The 23,770-nt window shown below is 40.1% G+C and overlaps 1 protein-coding gene across 2 annotated transcripts; it reads right to left on the minus strand.

Moving 5' to 3' along the window:
- Window positions 1-1,533: 1,533 nt before the first annotated feature.
- Window positions 1,534-16,556, minus strand: cunh21orf91 (chromosome unknown C21orf91 homolog). 2 transcript variants are annotated; one of them, XM_071461014.1, is made up of 5 exons: window positions 16,397-16,556; window positions 14,479-14,612; window positions 5,788-6,294; window positions 4,811-4,873; window positions 1,534-3,281 (listed from the first exon to the last, which is right to left on the minus strand). In XM_071461014.1, exons 2-5 carry the CDS (start codon window positions 14,603-14,605, stop codon window positions 3,109-3,111), a joined length of 870 nt encoding a protein of 289 aa, XP_071317115.1. In that variant the 5' UTR covers window positions 14,606-14,612; window positions 16,397-16,556; the 3' UTR covers window positions 1,534-3,108. The 2 variants fall into 2 exon arrangements, with proteins under 2 accessions (XP_071317115.1, XP_071317117.1); XM_071461016.1 differs by having other exon boundaries at window positions 14,479-14,609; window positions 16,397-16,520.
- Window positions 16,557-23,770: the final 7,214 nt, after the last annotated feature.

Genomic DNA, 23,770 nt, shown 5'->3' on the forward strand with positions numbered 1-23,770 from the left:
TATGTTACACAAACTTTCAATAATGGCTTATTTTTGTCTTATACTGAGGGGAGGGTTTTAGACAGAGATTCAAACATTCATTATATTGTTGACTAAAATAATGGTTGTGTTTACCAATTGATGTATTATAAGAAGCATTAACAAATTCAGTTTACCATAAAACATAGTGAGCATATTTCCCGGAAATGACGCTTGTACAACTTGTAAACGCTTTTTGTCCATAAGGGGGCACCGAACCTCTATCTACCACTCTGCAACCAACACTTCCCAGTTAATGTGAAATTATGGCGCAATTCTCACTTTCCTCATGTCTGCTGTCATTTTGTGTTGTCATTGTTGCCGATAGTATCAATTATAGTAATAACTTCACTTAGATTCTTAAGTATACATGTCTGTGAATAAAGCAATCATAAATGGACTAAAGCATGGGTGACTGTCTACACTATGCAAGCTTTTAACAAAGCCATTTTAAATGCATTCAGCTTAGTTTTTAATAGTAAAGTATTATTAAACAGAAGTTGTTGCAGGTGATTGTGATGAGTTGCTGCAAATCCTTTTAATCTTATGTGGTGACCGAAACAGTAACTGTCATTCTTTTCCATGTCGTGGCCACAATTGGGAAAATACCAGTATGTCAGAGTATGTAGTAAAAATAATTTCATTTTATTACAACAGTTTACAAAAAATACAAAGTCACTTAAGCACAAATCACACAGCTTGTGTAATGTCCATGAACACACACAATAAATAGAATGTAAAACATCAAACAACACAAATGCAGCCTTGCACAACATTAGAAAACAAAAGAACAAAGACTCAAGTCCAAAAGGAAGGAGGTGGAAGTCTAACAGGTATGCTTACATCTCCAGTAAAAGATAATGAGACTGCCAAAATAGACAAACAAAAACAGGCAGCCTGAATCTTCTGCTGAGCAGAGGCACAGGCCCAGGCATGTTTACAGTATACAAAACACACACAGCATTCATATTTAGAACTCAAATAAAAAACATACAACTGAAAACTGAGTGACTGGAAATTTGCATTAAGGACCAGTAATCTGAATACTCTCAAACACTCAAGCACACTAAATACACTTATCCAAATAAAACCAAAATAGGAGTTTAAAATGGAGCTAAAACTTTTAAGTTTAAACCCTAAAGGGGTCAAATACATTTATTCTCTTACAAAGAGAGAGCAAAGAGTTACACTGACAATGCTGAGTTTTTCTAAACATCAGTCTGATTATAACCTTGTCTTTCCCCAGCTTATTATACACAAGTAGCTCTGATCTCCTGAGAAAAACTCAGACAACCAATATTCTTTCAGATAGTTTCTACTCAATAAGGCTTCTGATTTATTTGTCTCTTTCTTGCATAGGGTTCCTGAATAATAAACTAACCACAAATACAAACTGTTAATACCATCCCTACACCCTTCTTTGTCTCCTTTTGTTAAAAAAATCAGGGACTTTGAGAGGCACAGTAGACCAAACTGTCCCGTTTGTATTGCTGTGACATCAACTTGGGCTCCCAAACATAAGTTGACGCTTAATATGAAGAAAAATGAAAAAACTAAATGGAAAAAAAAAAACAAAACATAAAACACACAGTGTTCTAGAGAACAAATCATTTCCACATCAACACTTTTAGAGTAAAAATCTATAATTCATTATTATGCACTGTGAACCAAATACTGAAATAAATCACTAAACCACATTTTAAATCGGCTTGGTATTGCATGTTGCTCTGTAATCTACGTCAAATGCTTGCAATTCACATGTGAACAGAACAAATACAGACTTTGGTTTGGCAGCTGGGTTTCTCTTTCAATAGTGCTCATTCAGTGTATAGCTATACATATGACTTGTGCTTAACAGCTATACCACAGACAACAAGCAGCTATGTCCGAAGTATCAAGTAAATCTCACCAACAATAATAATTAATAAACTAAAGCTAGTATAGCCTTGTTAGTTTCACACTCATTTGCAGTGATGCTTTAGAGTACTTTGGGATGTTGTCTTGCACTTGCTCTTTTCCAAATTATGCTTGATTTCAGTAGGTTAACTTTTTTTTGTGTCACAATTTTTCTGTGTTTTGTATAATATTTCTATTATTCAAAAGAAATGCAGGAAATCTGCGTTAGTATGTGTACTTATTTGCAATTTGTCCAGCAGATGCAGCCCACTGCTGTTGAATCTATCTGATCTTTAAAATTGCCAACACTTCAGAGAACCACTGTTTTCACAAGCCATAATGTCAACTTTGGCAGTTGGAAGGCAACTCAAAAACTCATGTTTCAAGCCATTATATTGCCAGCGTGCAGCTGCATGAAAAAAGCTTAAACCGTGTTAGCGCTTTACAGTAGTCAAACACTGCTGCTGGCAGTGCCTGATGGTATGAATATGATGGAGACCATCCAACTAATCTGCATCAAGTATTCGTCCACACCATGTAACAAAAATATTCTACCTCATTTCTGACTGGCTAACCACTTTCTATAGAAAACCACAAGATAGCATGGAGGAGTGTTAATCAGTGCTAAAACCCACATTTGAATATCCACGTTTGACATAATCAGATGAAAAACTTTGAAAATGTATCTACAGAAAATTAAACAGAGCAATGAAAACTGAAATGGCTAACAGCAAATTAAATAATAGAAAATTAAACCAACAGCAACCGTCCACGTAAAATGATGTAGACAAAATGTTTTTCAGTCTGTGTTCAGATAAATCTTAAAAGGTGTTCTCTAAGGAACGTGTCCGGTAAGGACATGTCCTTATCTTGTACTGGAGCCAGGACACCTGGTATTAACATGCATCCTGGGTACCTGGGTTGGGTGGCGTTCAGGTCACATGTCAGACCAGCAACGTGTTTTAAACTGCACACCACCATTAATCCGTGTATCATCATTGCAACCCCGAGAACAGAGGCTTCGTCAACCCAGCCCTTAATGCTGCTTTAATGCAGAGCTATCAGCTCAGTCACCATAGTGTCATAGAAGTCACTCAGTATTTATAAAGGCATTTTCAGTCTCGCTGCAGCCAGCATGGTGAGGTGTTCATCAGCTTCCACCCAGCAGCAGAGACAGAAGCTCCACGCTGCACCTCACTCCACAGGGCCGCTGCTGCTGCTGGCCTTGACCCCGGCCCTGCTAATGTGCAGCCAGGGCAGCTTGGCACAGTTCTTAAAGAGCTGCTCGATGGCAATGTGACGCACGTGCAGCTCTGATGCTAATGAGTCTTTCTCCTGCACAGCCACAGTCAGCTCCTCAAAGACCTCTGTGGAGAGAGAGGGAGAAAATGGGACTCAGCATTTTCATTCCCACACAAGGTCAACTTATACACAGGAAAACAACTGGGAGAAACAAACAAGATAAGGAAATCAATAATAGTGATTAGTGATAAGGGCAGAGGGCGAAGACAACATGACAGAAACAGAATCATCTTAAGGCATCCCCATGAAAAAAAAAAAAAAAAAATCAGACTGACAGCTTTAGTCAAGGAAAGTGTGATGCATAATTTAAAAAAGTTTATGGACATGGAAATATTTCCAGGATAACGCATATTCTAGATCATAAAATACTGGGTTGTGTTGTCCTCCCTAAATTATTTAGGAGAAATAACCTCCCCATCTGCTCTGAGCAAAGTAATGAAACATCTGCAGTGACCACTTGTGATTGGATCTCACTTCCCCACTATATATGCAAATAAACAGTTATGTGTTTTCTTTAGCCAGTCCAACGAATATGTCCATTGTGTCCATGTTTGTGTTTGTGTGTGTGTGTGTGCGAGAGAGAGAGAGAGAGAGAGAGAGAGAGAGAGAGAGAGAGAGAGCAGGGCAAGGAGGAGCTCAATGAATCACTGTGCTGTGCACATCTCTACAATGATAAAAATATAATAATGATAAATATGATCCTCATTATGAAACTGTGTTGGGACAGAAGATGTCAGTAGAGCAAGTGGTCCTTCCATTTGGCCAGGATGCGTTAGCTTCACACTGCTAAAAGAATGTGGACACAGGTGGTCCAGACCACCTCTGAATGTGGTCTGAATGATTGGATCTCAATGCATCTTGGGTGCGTTCACATCTGTACTTAGAGCTGTCCACTTGTGATTACATAACCTGAGACAGATGTTAATGCCAGGTCTGAACAGGGCCTATGAATGCGCAGACCAGGCACCCACTAGACACTGCTCTGGTGGAGGACATCTCACATTAGCTCATGTGATTTCCTTCTTGACACTGGCCAGAGTGATAACTAGACTGATCTGATCACTCACACTGAAAGACTGCCAGCCCTCTCACAACAATGATCTTCAACGGTAAGGCTACATCATCTGTCACATGGTGTAGTGGGTACTACGGTAAAAATAAAACTTGCGGTGTTTAAGATGAGATACTTGTAGCTTAGCTGTTACTCTGTGAAGCAAACAACAAGCCGAACTGGTTGAGAACGGAGTAAACAGACAGGCAGGGCGTGCATGAGCAAGCACTACACAGTGCCCAATTCAACACAGCTGATCACAGGCAAGGACATGATGTGTTGACTAGACAAGCCCTCCAGTCTGTATTAGACTCTGCTTTATTGAGTCTCATGCTCTGAATCTGTGAGCTCACACTCAGACTGAGCCATTCTGCAAGTTAAAACACTCTTTACTAATGAAGCTTTTTCCTGAGGACACCACTGACTTCATGTGGGGAATTATAAGAGATGAGAACTACATGACAAGAACACATTTGATTTAAAATATTGATGACTTTTGAACTTGTTAACACAGTGTGTTGAATGTCAGTAAATGTCACTTACTTTGAATCTGCCTCAGTAGCTGGGCATTCAGCTGATGGAGCTCATCCACACTCATTTTAGTCACTAAAGGAAGAAAAAAAAAAGGTTTTTATTAGTGAGTATGTCGGTATTTCACTCAGCCACCACTTACATAAGGGTAGCAGTCAACATGTGTAACTTGTTCATGCCTCAAACTAGACGATGTGGTATAATTTCTGTAGATTCTTTGATGACTAGTTCCTAGTCATCAAAGAATGGGTTAATTTGTTCATGACCTTTTTTAAATAACTGTATACAGGAATATTTTGAGCAATATCAAACTGCCATCACTGTCTGCAACTGTTGCTCCAAACCAGCTGTTAACAAAGCAATGGAAAACCTGAAGTAATGGCCTAATCATGAAAACACCCGAAATTATAGTTTCCTGTACATTTGCCAGTTTGGGATATTCAAAGCAGTGAGCACTGGCAGATGATGAGCAAAAGTAGAGATACACACATGTATAAATGCAAACTGTGTGCCTGTGAAATGTCTGTCATCTTTCATGTAAAAGCACAGAATCTGAATTAGGGCCATTTAGAAAGCTCTCTCATCACATTCCTGCAGGATCTGAAGTCATAAGCAGCTTTAGTAGTGACAAGATATGAGAAAGTCAAGGACATATCTCGAGGTTATAGGAAAATTAACTTTTCTCTGGAGAGATCACAGCAAAGAGGAAGATGAAGGACAGACCAAGGAAAATGCATCTTCTGGTCTTGTGTTACTGTTTTGTCTGCTGCCTTTTATCGAGTAAGTGCTCAGGGGTTTTAGAAATCTCTGAAAAGCAGAGATCACACTGAACAGAGTAAGACAGAGGAGAGAGTTGACAGTTTCTGCACTATCCTTCCTTCTAAAGAAGAAAAATAAAACCCTTCCACTCGTCCTTTAATTGCACACTGATAAAAGAAAAATTACTGAAGTTGTAGATAAAAAAGAGAATCCAACTTAAATGTGCTTACATTCATCTCTGCTGTGGCCCTGGTGTCTGTGCTGTGTCTGTCCTCCGCCTGCCGATTGGCACCGGCTGTGTAGCCCTGTCCTGCCGTCACTGGACCAAACGTCAGGTTGTGACTCCTGCAGCAGCCCGAGCTCCTCCACTGTGTGGCACTCCAACATCCCCATGGCGTAATCAGGCAGCCCTGTTGCTTTGCCCGTGTCCCAGTGGGGCGTGTAGCGGGGCACCTGGGCGTCTGACTGGGGCAGCAGTTTACTGTCAGTCTGCTGATTGTAACAAAGAAGCTTGGTCCCTCGTCTGCTGAGGCTGTTGGAGGAGACAGAGTCTTTGTTCTGGGCATACTGGATGATGCGGTTCAGTTTCTGGCTGAGGGCCAGCTTCATGCCCTCGTAGGCACTTCGGGAGACCTTGGACCGTGACAGCTTCTGATTGGCGATGAGATGACATTTCTCAAAGCAGTCTCTGTGGCCACGCAGGGACTTTGAATGTAACAAGGTAGCAGAGGAGACACCTGCATTCACACAGACAAAATGCAATGAGCTAATAGGTCAAACTTATGAGTGCAAACATACCGTGGTCTCAAAGATTCTTGGTCTATAAAAGAGGAACATTAAACAGTAGACAGGAAATAGAGCAGTGATCTCAACAGTGAGAATCAGAGTACTGGCCCACTGAACTTGCCACAGCAAATAAAAGTAAACTAGTATGAGAGCTAGCTAAAACTGACTGACGTATCGCAATCTCTCTGTGAAAGCTGCTTAGTGTTCAGTGGATTAGCCAGTAGAGTGTGAGATAGTAGGATAAATAGATCAACCCACTCTAAAAGCAAACATATGAGCATATTTGTAAAAACTTTACTGCGCAACAGAAGGGAGGGAGGTGCACAGAGTGGTCACAGTTTAACAGAGGATGAACCTGGGTCTCAAAAACAAAACATCAAAGAGCAAACTGTAAAAACAACTTCAGTAAATGGTCTGATGTTATAAAATTATAACATAATAATGTAATATTACATTCCTTGGATGTAATGCCATAATGAAGAGAGGTAATGCCTCCTGGATCCAGTCAAAGCAGGTTACACTGTAACGGATTTAGCTTGCACTGAAGAAATTAAGACTGAGCAAGTGGACCAAAATTAAAATAACCTCTGAGTAAAATGGGCCAGAGCTTGATAAACAAAGGGAAGCTGAAGGTGAAAGAGAATGAGAGCGAAAACTATTCAGCAGACAAGGCTAAAATGAGAGTGTTTGTGTGATGGCCTTCTTCTCACGGTCTGCATTTCTCAGCAGATGGCTGAACGTGTTGGAACCTGAGGTGAAAAGATTAGTCACTGTTGTCTCTGTAGATTTCAGAGCTCACTTAGGTAGGTTTACCTCACATGCTTCTTTCAGCACTTTACCAGCAGATCACAAGGTCTGGTCGACATGTCATCCCTATCACCAGATGACCACAGCACAATAAACACACAAGTTCACAGAGCCCTCATAACTGGTGTGGTCTGCAGGGCATTCTTCAGGTTACACGCACACACACAAAAGAGATGGGTTTTTGGTTTCCTTTCACACAGGGCTGTAACAGCGGATTCCAGTAGAGTCAGTAACTGTCAACCTGTGGCTGACAGGCCCTAAACAACACAGGAAATACTGAGTTTCTTTACTGTAGCCTCAAATACTCTTTGATCTAACAGATTTAGTTTTAACAGTAACTTACTGAAAATGTCAGTCTGTGTACAAGTTATTTTTGACTTAATTTAGGACAAATGTAGATGTATGAAGTGAAAAACTTAAAAAAAAAAAAAAAAAAACAACATTAATGGCAAGACTGACGAGAGGAGAGATTACCCTTTAACTTAATTGGTAAGGAAATCAAAAAGAGCAGAGCTGCAGTTCACCTGTACTCAAGTTTTAAAGAGAGCAGTTGCACTGCTACAAGCATCGCTTTAACAAACCTGCTCAAGGGAGAGTTTAAAACGTATTCCCTGCATCTAATTGGAGGTGTAAAAAGAGGCAAATTCATTATTTTGACTTGACATTAGAAAGAATGAGGAGTAAAATCTTCTTTTAGCACAGATTTACTGTGAGACAGTTTCTTTGTAATATTTCTGTGTGTGCATACTGCCAAATGAATGGCCAATGAAATGCTCTACTAATGCAGCAGGCGCTTTCTGCCCATCAAACAGCCATATTATAATCCGATCAGTCTCAGTCTTTAGACTACCACAAAAACACACTGGCTACCACTTGCCTAGCAGAAAAATCATTGGCCCACAACCAGGGCAGTGCACCGCCAGCCAAAGACCTCACTCCAGCTAAGCAGCTTAGCACTACTGCCTTTCATGGCTGCACACATAAGTGCAGGCACACACACTATTCACTGGAGGTGAATCAACATTGTTCAGCAGTGACAGCTAGAGTCATAAAGCACAGCAACACTGATGACCAGTGAGCTTGTTTTTTCCTGCTCTTTTGTGAGGAGTCAAGGCTAGTCTGTGATTCAGTGAAACAACTAACAAAGATAAAGCACACACAAGCTCGGGTATGGCAGAGAAATGTAAAATATAAAAACTTGGTGTTATTCATAGTTTTCAGCTACTGATCAGTTATTCCTGAGAGCAAAGATAAATACATTAAACACCAATAGAATCATGAGAGTCAGAGCCTCAACTAATCAAAAATCAAGCCCAGCATAACTGAAACAAGAAATTATATTTATGATGTGAAATGAAAGCCATGTTAAAATTATGCTTCATCTATCTGGGACCATTTTGGACTATGCTTTCCAAGTTAAAACAATTTATATATCAGGTGAATTAAAACCTTTCTAAAGTGTGAAAAAGCTAATCACCAGCTTTTAGACACAAGTCTAAGAACTCTTAAGAATTTGTGCACAGAAAAGTAGAGAAACAAGAAACCTCAGAGGCAGACTGAGGACTTTTAGGTTGGATAGTTATAACCCAGGGAAGTCTCCCAACACAGTGCTATAATAATCCTCCAGCTGTAGAGAGAAGACATCTCTGCTGGATCTAGTCCTGCTCTGTATTTACTGGTCACAGTTTTGCCATAATTCAGCTCAGACTCTGCAGACTTGGTTTTGCGGTTGCCATCATGGAAAGAGCTGTGTTCGTGGCCTTTATTCATATTTCCAGAACATAATACACACACTGTTGTGTTTTACATTCAAATCTAATAAAACAAAAAACAACACAGTTTTGTCTTGCCTGACGCGGCCATCTGCAGACTTCTGGTTTTGCTCTTAACAGTACGTGTGTGTTGTGTTGTGTTCTTAGCAAGGACGCTTGACACACTTCAGAGGAGCTGCGGTCGAGAGACGGTACCAGGGACAAGTGGGATAGAGGTCATCTGTGGTAAGGTGTCAAACAGAGCCGCATGATAACACTTTGAAGAATGTGCTGTCAGTAGCTGAGCAGGCCAACTTGGACACCAACATGGAGCTCATATGAACATGAACAGTGAACTCAGTGACACGTGAATTCACCACCTGTTACACTGCAGATCCTCCACCACCGTGCCTACAGACTAGCTGCCATTACAGAGGTGCAAAACACACCACTTACTGAAGCGAAACTCAACAAACAGTATACCATCTGCTTCAGCCTGGAAGACACTTGAAGATAACTGACATAAGTAAGTAAAACATCCCAGCCACTTATGAATACCTCTGTTGGAAACAAAAACAATTTATTCAGTGATTTAATAGTAACAGTATCTGTCAGAATTAAATCACTGAATAAATAGTTTGTTTTATTGCTCTTAACCTTGAAACCAGCTTTATTATCATTATAAACTAGTTGAATAAGAGCTCAAGGAGGCCTCTGCTAGGGCTGTGTTCATGGTCACTGAAAACTGGCAGTTACCTTCAGATACAGTCAGTGACACTCATCTTCTTCCAGGTAGAACCATGTAAACTGTATTTTTTAGGTCAACTCTCCAAAGCTATGAAGACTCATACAGAATACGTACTAGATTAAATACTACATTACACCAGAAGTAAGAATATAGTTATGAAGTAATAATAATATTAACAATGATAATAACAATATTGTAATAATAATAACAATTTAATTAAGAAATATTTCAGAAATTAGGGAATAAACTTTGCCCATCGAAGGGATTGTAACTCATGACTAACCAGGGACAATCAACCAAGCAATATAAGAATGGAGAGCAAAGCAATGCGACAACTGGCCATGTACAGTATTTTATATTGTTTTAATAATATTGATAGTTAATTCTGCCTCCTATCCTGCCTCTTTTACTTCCTGGTGTATCCTATAGGGCACGTACAGTACCATTAAAATGATAAATATACACTGCAACACTGCTTTCCTTTACAGAAAAAGTAGTTGCTGACGTTGGCAGACATCACATTCAGTAGTAAAAGAGTTAGTTCAGAACGTCACAAACATGTGGTGAAAAAGCCAATTATTTCAGGGCTATAGACAATAAAGAATACACCCCCTGAGACTATTTATTTATATTTGCTGGGCTAATGAGGACTATACACTTTGAAAAAGAGCCTGTTTATTCAAGCTAATGAAAGATTCACATAGAAAGCAGGACATTATACACAAACTACTATAGCACTAAAACAGATGGGCTCAGCAAGGTGGACCATTCAGTAGGTTCAGAAAAACTCTGGACCCTCACTGTGTTCAATCATACAGCTGCCACAGGCAGAAACATAATTAGGCCTCTCTATACACCCCAGGGTGGAGAGTTCACCAACAATGAATGAGCTGTTTACAGGAGCAGGCTACAATAGTCCCTGCAGAGCAACAACCAGAATCAGCACCAACTGCAGCATTCCAGCCTCTCGCTGTAGGAATTGAATCTGATTTTCCACTCCAAACCCAGCTGGTAATATTACCAAGCCTCAGCAAAAAATCAGTTTGAATTATGTAAGCAGATAAAGGAATGTTACAGGGGTATTGCTGCTCAGCAGACGTCTTCTCTGACAGAGAGCCAGAGACAACCAAAAGACCAATAAAGGAAAACTGTGTGTGTGAGAGGCTGGAGGTTACAATACTTACATACTTCATATCACAAAGCATGGCTTGTCACATCCAGTAAGGCCAGTTCATTAACAGTAGGTACTGGTTAGAATTATGCTGCACTGAGCATACAGATCCAAACAATAAAATCTGAAGTACATGTGATACAGTCGTTGATACCAAATTTGGCCGTTTTTGGTGCTTTGAGAGAGAGTTAAAACCTAACTGTGCCAGCCCGCTTGCTGTATGTTTCTGTTAACATACAAACTTTACTGGCGTTTGACTGACATGAGTACAAATAGATAATAGCCAAATGTTAATTTGGTCAAGTATTCCTTTAATATAACCTTTGCACATCAGGTATAGTATGTGTGATTGTTAACCAACCACCAACTCTTATTTCAATCACATTTCTGACAAAACAAGACTCACAATCTATGTAAGCTGTGCTACTTCAAGACTGCTACTGTACCTGCAAACCTAGATGGGAGGTCAAGCTGTTTTGGCTACACAACAGTTATCTCATAATCTCTTTGGTGTCAGGTTTCTCTGAGCAGTCATAAAGAAGCCATGACTGTGAAATTTCCGCTGAAATACACTTCCTTTAGCTTAAAACAGTGACATCACTTCCCAAGAAAATAAACAATAAGTGGAGACTGGCTCTAGGTGTTTTGGTGTGGGATTGCTGTAGCTCCTTTGTTCTCTGCTGTACTGTGTTGACGCTCAAGGCTGTGTAACCATGTGTAGTACACAGCTAAGATGGTGCAGTAAAAAAAAATGAAAAGGAAGGTCTGAAAGTAAGAAATGCCCATTCAGGCAGAGGTTGAGCAATATACAAATAGACCCTATTTCTATTTGGTGCTTTCTGATGGAAACAGCACATACAGGCCAAAGCAGTTTCCTCAGGAAACAGCCACTTGGAGGTACAACAACGGCTGCACATCCTGAACATTCATCCTGCTTCAAATTGTGCTCAACGCTTCTGTACCTGGTGGTGCAATGGGCATAAACCTTGGTGATAAACAACTCTGCACCCTGTCAACCCTGCATTGCTCTATTAGAATCTGAAGATGGCTAATAGTCCGCATTATTAGTGGATCTTATTGGTGCTTCATTCAATGTATGTAACTGCCTAACTTCAACTGTGAGTACAGTGTGACTCAGCAGCTGACGCTAAGACAGACAAGTTTGAACATCCCCATTTCAAGCAAACCTCCAACCAGAGCTCGGGGAAGTTGTGGGTTGAAGTTATTCCTTAAGTACAAGCAGTTAACTAATAAAAGGTCTTTATTCTGCTGCGACAAAGTTACACCAAGTGGCCAGTTAGAGCTGAGCATTGTCACACCAATAACATGCTCAAAATGATTTTATCAAAATAAAATGTTAGGAACTTTAAAGGGCACTCCAATGACTGTATATATGAACTTTAGTTTAGTATTGCTGCGCCTGTTAAAACTATTGTAACATTACATCTGGAACTCAACAATTACTTACATTTATTTATTTACTTTAGTAATTTAGTAATAGTCCACAATTCTGACTGGTGTGAAGCATCACAGATGCTGCAGTTTGTACACCAATCAATCAAGGAATAGGAAATTGAAGATATTCTAGACATTTTTCTAAACAGTTCTAACACATTTACTTGATAATTTTGTCTGGAATCAGTTCATGCAGACAGAGGTAAATAGAGACGGCATTTACATATGGCACAACTGTGATTCATAGATTGCATTATACTCTCCTGGTTCAATAATTTAAAAAAAAGAGGAGCAATTCCGCTTCTATTGCTCCTAATAAATATTCAAAACCAGCATACAGCAAGAAGGCAATGAATATTCAGCAGCAGCAATTTACCCTTGAGATTGAAAGACACCGGGAGGGTGTTTGTGTGTGCATGGGGAGCTGAAGACCATTCCCTCCACTTCATATTTTTTGTACTCTCTGTCTGTGGTGATTGGACTTTTGCTCTCCTCTCCTTTAATGAGAGATGGCAAAGGATGAATGAGTATTGCGGCTATTAAGTCTACATGAGCAGTCACCAGGCACACGGCTTGGCCTTAGTTTCACCATGCCTAAAGTAGCCACATGCCGCTTGGCAAGCTAACCTCCCACCAATGAAACACTCAGCTGCATCAGAAACACGTGTTTGTCGGCAAATCCCCTCCTCTTCTCCCCCCAGACCCAACAGTTACATAACAGCCACTTCATTGCCACACAGAGGCTACAATCAAAACCAGTACCCCGAGAAGCACACAATGTTACCGATGCAGTTTGATAAGTCTTGTCTGACAAAGGTATCTCAGGTTCTCTCAGTTTTGTCTAAAAGATGAAAAGCTTTCGTAAATGTCCCCCCAGCTGATTTTCTCCTACCTGAACACAGCATCCAGGCTGAAACGTTAAATGGAGCAACCAGCAACATCCCAACTGACCCAGATAAGCAACCGCTGGCTTTGTGTAATGTCAACATATTCTTTATAAGTTGGGGTATCCCTTTTAAGATATTCAGTGACCCTTACATCTGAATAGGAAAGGAAAATATAGAAATAGGATTAATATAAAGGTGATCCTGAAAACTGTATTTAGTTTTCAGTTAGCAACAGTATGCACAGCATCCAGCTGCTGGGGGAGCAATGTGTACGTGAGTGGAACTAAGTCATACTACATGTTAGATTAATATACAGATCAATCATTCACTAAGACTGTTTGTTTTTAATAGGCATAAAGTCTAATCAGTTATGTTTAGTTCTCTAATATTACTCTATGTGCAAGCCAGCAAACCCAGGCAGCTTCCCTCTACCATATTTAGATTATTTTTCAGATGAACGAGAATTAATGAATTTGTATTGTGGTTGCTCATGGGCTGAAGACTCCGTTACAGATCACAAATAAGAGTGATTAATCAATACCTACACACATGGTTCACTCAGACCATAATAAACCTATAAACGTTTCATGCTTATGCATGTAATGATAAACCCCTCTGGGAGCTCTTATTCAGCTTATACAATGCTGTTTAACAAGTCGTACACAATCAGACTGTGCAGAAATAAACACACATGTCTATGAGACAAGTGCAGAATGACATATCTACCCCTTTCTGATTTCCCACTCTTCTTCAAATAGTCCACTCATTAATTAAGAGATGAAAAAACTTCAAGCACACGCTCTTGAGTCTGAGTGGAACATCAAATGGGGGAGACTCACAGTGGTCTGCTATAGTGAGGGCTTTGGTCCTATAGGCCTGTAACCCTGCACATATATATTTGATGTTGTTCCTAGAGAGGATAAAAGAGCTGTTTGTGGGCAGCAAGTGAATGAGTCATCAACTAATCTTAAAGGTTCTTAAGCTTATTAGGGCCTCTGGTGCGAGTGCTTATTTTCTATGAAGGGAACTGATGATCAATAACAATTTGAATGTTTCTGCAAAAGTGATTTACTGTGTGATCCAAATACTGCAGACAAGTGCTGCTCTATTTCAACATGAAGGTAACCAGCGAAGATGAAGATACATTTTAACTCTGATTCCCATCACTCAGACCTCAGTGAATATGTGAGTGCATATTCAGGAGTTAAAAGCATGGACAGGTCACACTGTGATCATTTTTTTCCTCCATTTTACTTTGTTTGGTTTATATTCCACTGAACAAACAAGCTAAATGTGCCCCTAATGCTTTTTCTTACCTTCAATGCTGAGTTCAAAGCAGACATGACAGAAGGATAAGGTGCCTGTTTCCGTCTCTAGCTTGCAGACACTGCAGATATTGTCATCGTTAAGATCGATGTTCACAAACTGCTCCTCTTCATCCATAGTGCTTCTAGTGAAAAAAAAAAACAGTAAAAGAGAGTACATGGTTAAATACCAGAAGCATGCACATCCTCCATGCTTTTTGCTAATTAGGTCAAACTTCCAAATAAACTTATTAAAAATTTTGGTAGTGTCAGTGGGGGAGATATTTTCTGGTTCATACTATTTTTGGTACAGAATACAGTAAAAGATGTAAGACAGTGTCCTGTGTTTTTTCTTTGTAGCCCGGCCTGAATGAAACATGGATGTTGTGGTCATGCAGCATATGCTGTAACCATTCTGGTACAAGGCTGCTCTGTCTGCATCATTTTTAACAATCTTAACACAATCTGACGTTACTCCCGCACAGAAACAATAACAATCCAAAAATTAGCAGTCGCATCTTAAAACAACGGTTGTCTCAATGGGAATAGAGTATATGTTTCAAGACCGGACTCATGTTTACAGTTGGTACAAGCAGGAGGGGTTGACTTCAAAACATTGACATGAGTGAAAAAGGCCCTTTTTGCAGTTTGCATATCTAAGTTTATAGAAGGTAAACTACTCAATGCCCAATTCTTGCTGCCTAAGTACCTCTTTCCAGTGGAATTCATCCCAAGTATAAACATTAAGACTGACGTGCATTCAACGCACGTAGGAAACATATGTGTTTAGCTGTATAACCTCCATAACTGGCGAAAAATTTCTCAACTGTCAGAAAGCGGAAACGTTTCAGAGACTGAAGGAAAGATAAACACCTGCTTCGATGTAGCTTTGCCCATACAACACTTGGTAATATTACTGTCACTGTGACAATATCATATTGCAAGAGACCAAATAGTGGTGTCTACATAATTGATTTTTCCAACCACTAAGCAGAATATGCCACACTGCACAGTTTACTGCATTTACAATGATTTTAAGTGCAATTGAGAAAAAAAGGGATTTTAGAATGTCTCAAGTTTCTATTGAAATTTCACATTTTCCCACTTAACCAATTTTATTAAAACCATGACAACTAGGAAAAAACTAAACTTTGCCCTAAATTGAAAAGTAAGTCAAAACCAGGCAAATTTATTCAGAGAAAAAAAGTCTTTTAAGTGCAACTAGAGTTCAAAAACAAAACAACGTGACATCCTCCTGCGACATGGCACAAATAATAATAAAAGGGTCCCACAGGTCTGAGTCATATTGAGAGCTCAGCTTCCCTGTTGTTTCTGAGAACATGAAACAATAGCACAACATTTGACTTCTTTAACTGTACGTAACTGGGTTATATCATCCGTATTCAGGAGCTTTCACCACGTCTAGAAGATTAAAGTTAAGACTCTATAATACTGCCCAGACTTAGGTCTATTAGAGGACACTTAACGGTGGCTCAGGAGAATAGCCACTGATGGCAGTAACGGGGTCGAGTGCCCCAATTCTTCTTGAACTTTCCACTCCGTTGGGTTCACATGTATAGTTAACCTTCGCCACTGCGTATATTTCTCCTTGTCCGCAGTTAAAATGCCCTATGGCCTGTTGAATGCTACTTCGGGTCGAGGAAATCTGAGGTTTCCCGGGTGTCTTTCTCTCCCTCTCTCTATACATATATATATATAATATATATATATATATATTATATATATATATGTGTATACTATCAACAAATGCTTGCTAACAAGAAGTTAAGCTAGCAGCACACTGACATCCTCCTCCGAGTATCCTGCTCTGATGATTCGTGACCGTTACTTGGCTTTGTTAAACAGCGAGGCGTCTAAACTAATAAGGATGCCATGAATATTTTGGGACACCACTTTGAGTGAAACTCACCTTTATCGCGAAGAGTGTATCTGAGCAGCTACTCCCTTTGTCCGGACACCTCAGTTCTCTATTGCCTTAGTGGGGATACAAACATCAGACAGCACAACGCGTCACGGCAAATCCAGAGAAGCTACAGGAACCTCTCTCCCCCCTCAGCGGAATGACCCACTAGTTTACGTGAGGGGTAATAACAATAATCAATAGGTTCATTACTGACTCATGTGCTCATAGTAAAACACACACAAACAATATTTTTTAATACTGTGTGTAAAAATAAACACAATTCCTTCATGGATATTGGTTTATTTTATTACACAAGCCTCCTCTAACATTAGAAGCCGTGCTAACACCCCTACGGTTAAATGAAGGTAAGTCTTCCTGGCGTCATCAAAACATTTCCATATCAGAGGGAAAGAGAAGGTAACAGGGTTTAACAAAACTAAATAATAGCTACACAACAGCGATGGTGAAGCACTTTCCGTTTACTGAATCGCTTACATGAGGGCGCGGCCCTTACCATTAGACAGCATGTTTCATTTTAATTATACTTCACATGAAGCCACATGTGGGGAATTCCCGCGAAAGATCGAGAGGAACAGCCATGAGTAGGTTAAGGAGAAATTCTGCCATCACTACATGACACGACGTGACTTCGAAGAATTATTTAAAGTTAATGTTCAACTTAGTATTACAGGTGGGGGAGTGGTGGGGGCGCAGCTCCCCATCCACACTGACACCTCCCCCAAATGAATAACATTACATTAAACTCATTAACCAAACAAACATCACAAAAACCTAGATTCTTTGAACCAGTAGCTCTAGCCCTCGCTATAAACAGCAGTTTTAGTCTGATTCCTTATTGTTCTGAGCTTTGATTGTATCTCAAAATGATTGTTCTGTATTAAACAGCACAACAACTAGAAGTGGAGCAGTGCCACTCGTGATGCATACCCGTCTGCATCCCAGTGCCGTCCTAGAAACTGGTGATGTGACGTTAACAGGACTAAATGTCAGCAAAACTGCAGTTCATATAGTTCAATACTTCCTTGCTATCATCCATCTTTGGCTGTTAACAGACAACAAGATGACCGTTACTATTAAGAAGTGAGGGGCAGTTTCATTAAGCCACAAATGTAATTTGAATCATGGGGTACTCTTACATGACATATACCCTCTATATTTAGCTCTGACAAATACTTTGCGCCCTCTCCTGGCCAAAAAGCAGTCGTACAACTGCCACCAAACCGCTCTACCTTATGTTAAGCATGTTTAAGATCCATGACAATAACCACAGACATAATAAACCTGGTTATTAAAAAAACTTTTTTAGGTAATGAAACAGGGCAGGGAGCAGAAACCAAGCCACTTGGCAGACTACATGTTCACAATCTAGGCTAACAAAGGCTGTGTGCCCTGTGCCTATCTGGCAGCCTTGGCACAGTCAGCTGTGCAGACACCTCCATTGTGTGTCTAAATTGCACAATTACACAGAAGCCTTGTGTGTGCCCGGCTGACAGAATTAAGCGGTTATCAAATTAATTTGCTGCTATATCCTAATAAATATGCTCATAAAAGCCTAACTGAACGGCTGAGCAGTAAAACTACACTACACTATATCATTATAGTACTTCTACAAAACCCCTCATTTGTAATCATGAACACATCAATTTACTGCAAAGGTGGAATCAAGGATGCCAAGAGAGATGTCATCAAGAAACAAATCCTGACATGTCCACGAGCTGCTCCATGAACAAACAGGAGGGACACATGCTGACACAGTGGCAGTACACTGGTTACTGCGTGGTGGTGTGGGCATGTTCTCTGCTTTACAGATGCTTCCCCTCTGACTGTAGACTTTACCCATTCCTCATTCACTGCTTATGTTCTCAGACCTAACCTTTCCAGGAAACCTGTTTTCTGTGGTAACACAAACAATTTAGTGATTGTGATTTTTTCACAATTGACCATCAGATGGGTAACCTCGGTTGGTAAAATTTATTTTCCTCTACTTCATGAACTTCATCTCTGCCCCTCATGTGTATCAATAAATTACTTTTCATGACATGTGAATGGTGTATTCACTCTTAGTTAACCATAAATCTTGTGTTGAGTGCGCCCACATCCATGTTTTCACCCTGATGCCACATCCACATGTTGCAGCTTGCCTCACATCCTAAGAGACACGATCTCAGATCTTGTTCAGCAAGTTCTGTGAGGTTAAAATAAGGGAAGAGGAAAAAAAGAGCGTGGAGAAAAACAGCACCCAGCACTCTGTATGAGCTCTATTCTCCCAGCAAGCAGTCTCAGAGGGTAGAATCGATGTTAATACCATTTGACTGTTAGTTTTGTTTTCAGATAATTTGTTAATGAAACTGATGTGAGGAAAGGGGGTTGGGGATGATGGAAAAAAAAAGAATAAATCAATACTTTTCGTTTCCTCTACAGATTAGAGATAGACTATAGATTGCAGCCATTAACACATCTACTCATTTACCACAATATCTTGATAAGGGCCTTGCATCACTTCAATAAATGTTCTGTGGTTCATTTGAACTCTGTTGTTGGTGTGACGGAGCAGTGAGGTATGACTCAGCCAAACTGAAAAGTCCCTATCATAGTCAGACAAAGGAGAAACCAGACACCTTGTCTGACAAGAAAAAGGAAGTCTTGCAGTCTTTTAGACACTCATTGATCACAAATACTAGCCTGTCCAGATAGCTGGCCGCAGCAATTATTAAGAACCTCTGACAGCAAGAATTGTTTTTAGTGTCCATATAGTATAACAACTCTGTCTGGCATTGTGCTGTGCTGTATGGTAATTTGTAAAAACCATGAAATTTTATTTCAAATAAAGGCGTTTTCTATGATACATCTAATCTTGAAACATATTGAATACCACTCTAAAGGTCATTTAGTTAGTCAAACTGCCTAAACTTAAGTATTTTATATTCAAGATAATCTAACTGATTCCATCTCATTACTGCTCAGACAATTACAACTTCCCAGATCAAGACACAGTTTATATAACTGATCGCGACACAGAGCTGTCCGGCAAAACGAAAGGTGGAGGAATGTGTTTTTATGCTCACAGTGGCTGGTGCAGAGACGTGACAGTGATCCTGCAGCACTGTTCTCCTGACCTGGAGACTTTCATCATAAACTGCAGGCCCTTCTACTCCCCCCGTGAGTTCACCTCATTCATCCTGGTCGGTGTTTACATCCCACCACAGGCCACAGCAGATACTGTGTGTGGAGCAGACCAACCCGGACTCCTTAGTTATTGTCCTTGGTGACTTTAACAAAGGTAACCTCAACCACAAACTGCCCAAATACAGACAGTTTGTTAACTGCCCGACCAGAGAGGGGAACACTCTGGACCACTGTTACCCCACAGTCAGTGGTGCTTATCCCGCCGTCCCCCGGGCTGCACTGGGCCACTCTGACCATGTCATGGTCCACCTGATTCCCACATACAGGCAGAAACTAAAACTGTGTAAACCTGTTGTTTACAAGAACCTCCAAGAACCTCCAACTGCACCAATCACCAGAACAAATTCCTTGTATGTGAAACATACTTGGCAATGAAACTGATTCTGATTCTGATTCTGATAATAAGTGTTTTACTCCATTGTCATTCGTTGTCTTTTTATTCACCAGAGTCCACTAATGGATGCTCACAGGAGGAGTGATAGTTGTTGAAAAATACACTCAGATTTGGTTAAAACTACATTACTGTGTGTTATAAACTGTTTATTAAATTCTGATACACTGGTCATAAATACAGGGGACTTAATTAAAGTGTTACTCACTGCTTACTGAGTAAAAGCAGAAATACCATAATGTATATTATACATTATATATATTTGTACATATTTATATGTGTAAAATCTCAATCTAAAAAGTGTCAATAAACTACAACAAGAATTACAATATTTCTGTAATGTAATGGAGTTGAAGAATAAAGGAGTATGAAATGTAAATACAATTGCCCTGAGAACTGTACTTAAATGAAGTACCTCAGTGAACCTATTGACTATCCACTACTGCACACAGAGGCTGCTGAAATACAGAAGTCAGAGAACAAGAATTCTTTGTTTGAGTTTAATGAACAAAACATATCGTCAAACCAGCTGATTTACGTAGAGTGAATCGAAAGTAACAAAACTCAAGGTGATAAAACCACCGGCAGAGTTCATCACATGTAAATGGTTTGACCTGTAGACCTGGCAGATATTTTGGAGAGCAGGTTGCATCACATCCCGTCAGAGGAAGAAACAGACAACCCAGAGCCTCATTTCTGAGGCTGGAGATAACATCTGTCAGACTGTTCCTCAGTAGAGTCTGGGCCCCAGGCTGGTTTCCTTCACCCAAAGCCCAGTGACTCATGTGATGGTGGGGGCTGACTCCATCCATCATTCATCAGAGTGTGAGGTACCAGAGCAGGTTTAACTCTGAACTGAAGATAACTGAACAGAGGAGTGAAGGAAATGACTCATCAGTATAGTGTTAAAGTCTAAAGGTACACTTACGCCACAAGTCCACACTGCACTAAAGGTGCAGGTGGAGGTGAGCGGTGGTGAGCAGGCCGCTGGCTGGGTGGAGTAGAGCTGGCAGGTAAGTGTCCGATTCCTGGAGACAGAGAGAGAGGTGCAAATCCTGAGGATGCAGGCAAATAGACGGGCAGGCAGGCATAAACCAAAATCAACAGGCTGAATAACTTTATCGTCACTGAGACTAAAGCTGAGCTGGAGCGTTGCATACAAACCAACTGTGTAAGGCAACAATCCGGCGGAGATTGGATGCAGCTGCAGGATTTAACAGGGGACCAGGTGACCGCTTGATGGCAGTCCAGCATGCCTGATTTCTGATACCTCAGGTGTGCAGCCAGACAGATTGAGAGAGATAGAGAGAGAGAGAGAAAGAGAAACAAAAGACTCATACCAAAGGAAGAAAAACAAAAAAACAAAACAAAACACACTTACCTCATGCAGACAGGTGTCACAGGGGAGTCGTGACAGGAACAAATGAAAATGCAATAAGAGACACTGCACAGACTGAAAATCAGTTGACTTGTCACTAAAGGAAAACTTTACTGAGTGCATGGTGAAACCACTGACACAGATTTGCAGTCAGTCTCAGCAAGTTGGCATATACAATGAAAATAGCTAAGGTTATTCCCATTACAAGAGCAAAGAAAGATGCTGATACAAGATACAAGATAATGAAAAAAACCCACTGTGCAGAGGAAACTATAATATATCTGAACAGTAATACAGTTTTAGAACAGGTGCAATGATTTACTGAGATCAGTGGAACCTATGGAGGAATTATCAACTGCTAAAGAAAAATAATGAATATATAATGGGAGTATTTATTGATTTCAAAATGTGATACCATTGATCAGTGGCTGACTACACAGAAAGATACAGGGTTACACACTCCTGGCGAGGGATCTATGTGGAAAATACATGTCAATATTTTCAGATGAATGAAAATATGAAAAGATGAAAAACTTAAGTCAGAGTTGTTGAACATGTGGGGTTCCTCACGACTCAGTGTTAGGCCCATTGGTGTTTCTTTGGCACATAAATTATTTATGTAATGTTTCTAAGTCATTAAAAATTGATGGTATTTGCAGATGATGCAAATGTATTTTATTCTGGTAGGAATCTGAAACAACACTTGCAGGAAAAAAAGAAAACTTATGATAAGTGATATTGAATTGAAAGAACATCTGAAAGTTTTTTAGAGGGGATTATAGATAAGTAAAGTAATAAAGTTTTTAAATCAATCTTCAAGACTACTCATCACTAATCCACTACAAAATGATGTTCATTGAATTAAATTCTGTAGGATTAAATTAGATTGTTAGATTTTATAACAGTATAAATCAGGAATAAGGTCAAAACCTGAAAGGATCCAAAAACTCTTCACACTATGATAGAGGAACATGCATGTTTAAAAACAAAGGGTAAAGACTGATGTAAAATACCAGTGTATTTCTGTTAAAGCTGTCAATATGTGGAACAGCTGAGGTAAAATATTTTTTAAAAAGTATAAATTTGATTGTTTTTTACCTCTGATGTCAAATATGTTGCATTTCGTAAAAAGGGTACGTGTCTACTGTAGGTACACCTGTTTGATCTGTAGAAATAATCTTTCTGCTCAGTTTAACTGTTACCATACTGTGAAGTGATTTACAGAACAAAATAGATTCCATTATCAAGATGTCTTTAAACTGTAAAAATGTTTGTCCAACGTGGAATAATCTCCGGAATAGGCCTGTTTGTATTGTTAGGACAAAGGTCAAAGGTTAAGTCAAAGTTAACCAGGATCTATTTGAATGAGACCATAAATGTTATGGCGACTGAAAACTGATACCTCAGGAGTATGAGGTACCTGGCTTGTTGCAATCAACAGAAGAGAGAAAAAAACAACACAATACTGTGAGTTACTGTATAACACAAACCTAATGTACCAGTCAATCAAACCAGCAGCAGTCTCAACAGCATATAAAAGCTGAGATTGGCCAACAAGAGCGCATTATCTTCCCCATAGCTGGAGCTGAGACAGATCACCAGGCATCAGCCAGGACAGAGCGCTGTGTACACAAAACGCAGGCCTCAGATTACACACATTTCACCAGTCATTTTCTGAGTCTCTGCAAACTCTAGCTATGAAAACAGGATAATTACAAGCACCAGCTACCCGCACTCAGTTTCTCCGGTTACGAAAAGCCGAGCCCTTGAGGCGTCAGGGATGGCATGTTGGTTTTAGAGAGTGATGAAAAGTTAAAGTGGTCTGAGGAATTAGCCAACAGGCTGGAACTGCGGGTAGAACATCAGCGCCCCTTCTCACTCATCCATTATCCTACAGCCTGTGATCCCCCTCAGGGGCAGTTCCCATGGTCTGTGCCAACCTGAGCATGCTCTGTGGGGTCTGGAGTAGAGACTTCAGTGAAATAACATTACAGGTGAAGCTGCAGCTGCAGACATGCCAAGTCTGCCTGACATCAAGGCTGATTATCCTGCACACATGCAGGTGGAGCAGTGGCAAGAAACTGTGAGAGGCACTGACCGACTCTGAAAGAAAACACCTCCTCCAGCAGGCCTGCTGTAACATGAGGTGTTGAAAGAAAGTTTTCAAAACATACTTTAGCTTACTCTGGCAAACCAGCATGGCATAAAATATTAGAAGAGGAAAAAAACACATAAGGTCAGGATTGTTATCTGTTAGCTGCCGTTGTTGGCTTGCACTAAAATTTTAAAATGTCTTGTTGCCATTTTCAGTGACCGAACTGAACTGAATTAAAACCAGAGTGTAAACTGGTGTACTTCTAACAGTGGAATGAAAACTGTAAAACCATAATGACCATTTGAACAT

This window comes from Trachinotus anak, unplaced genomic scaffold (genome assembly GCF_046630095.1).
Source record: "Trachinotus anak isolate AG129_WGS33_773 ecotype Australia unplaced genomic scaffold, CSIRO_AGI_Tana_v1 ptg000024l, whole genome shotgun sequence".
NCBI lineage: Eukaryota > Metazoa > Chordata > Actinopteri > Carangiformes > Carangidae > Trachinotus > Trachinotus anak.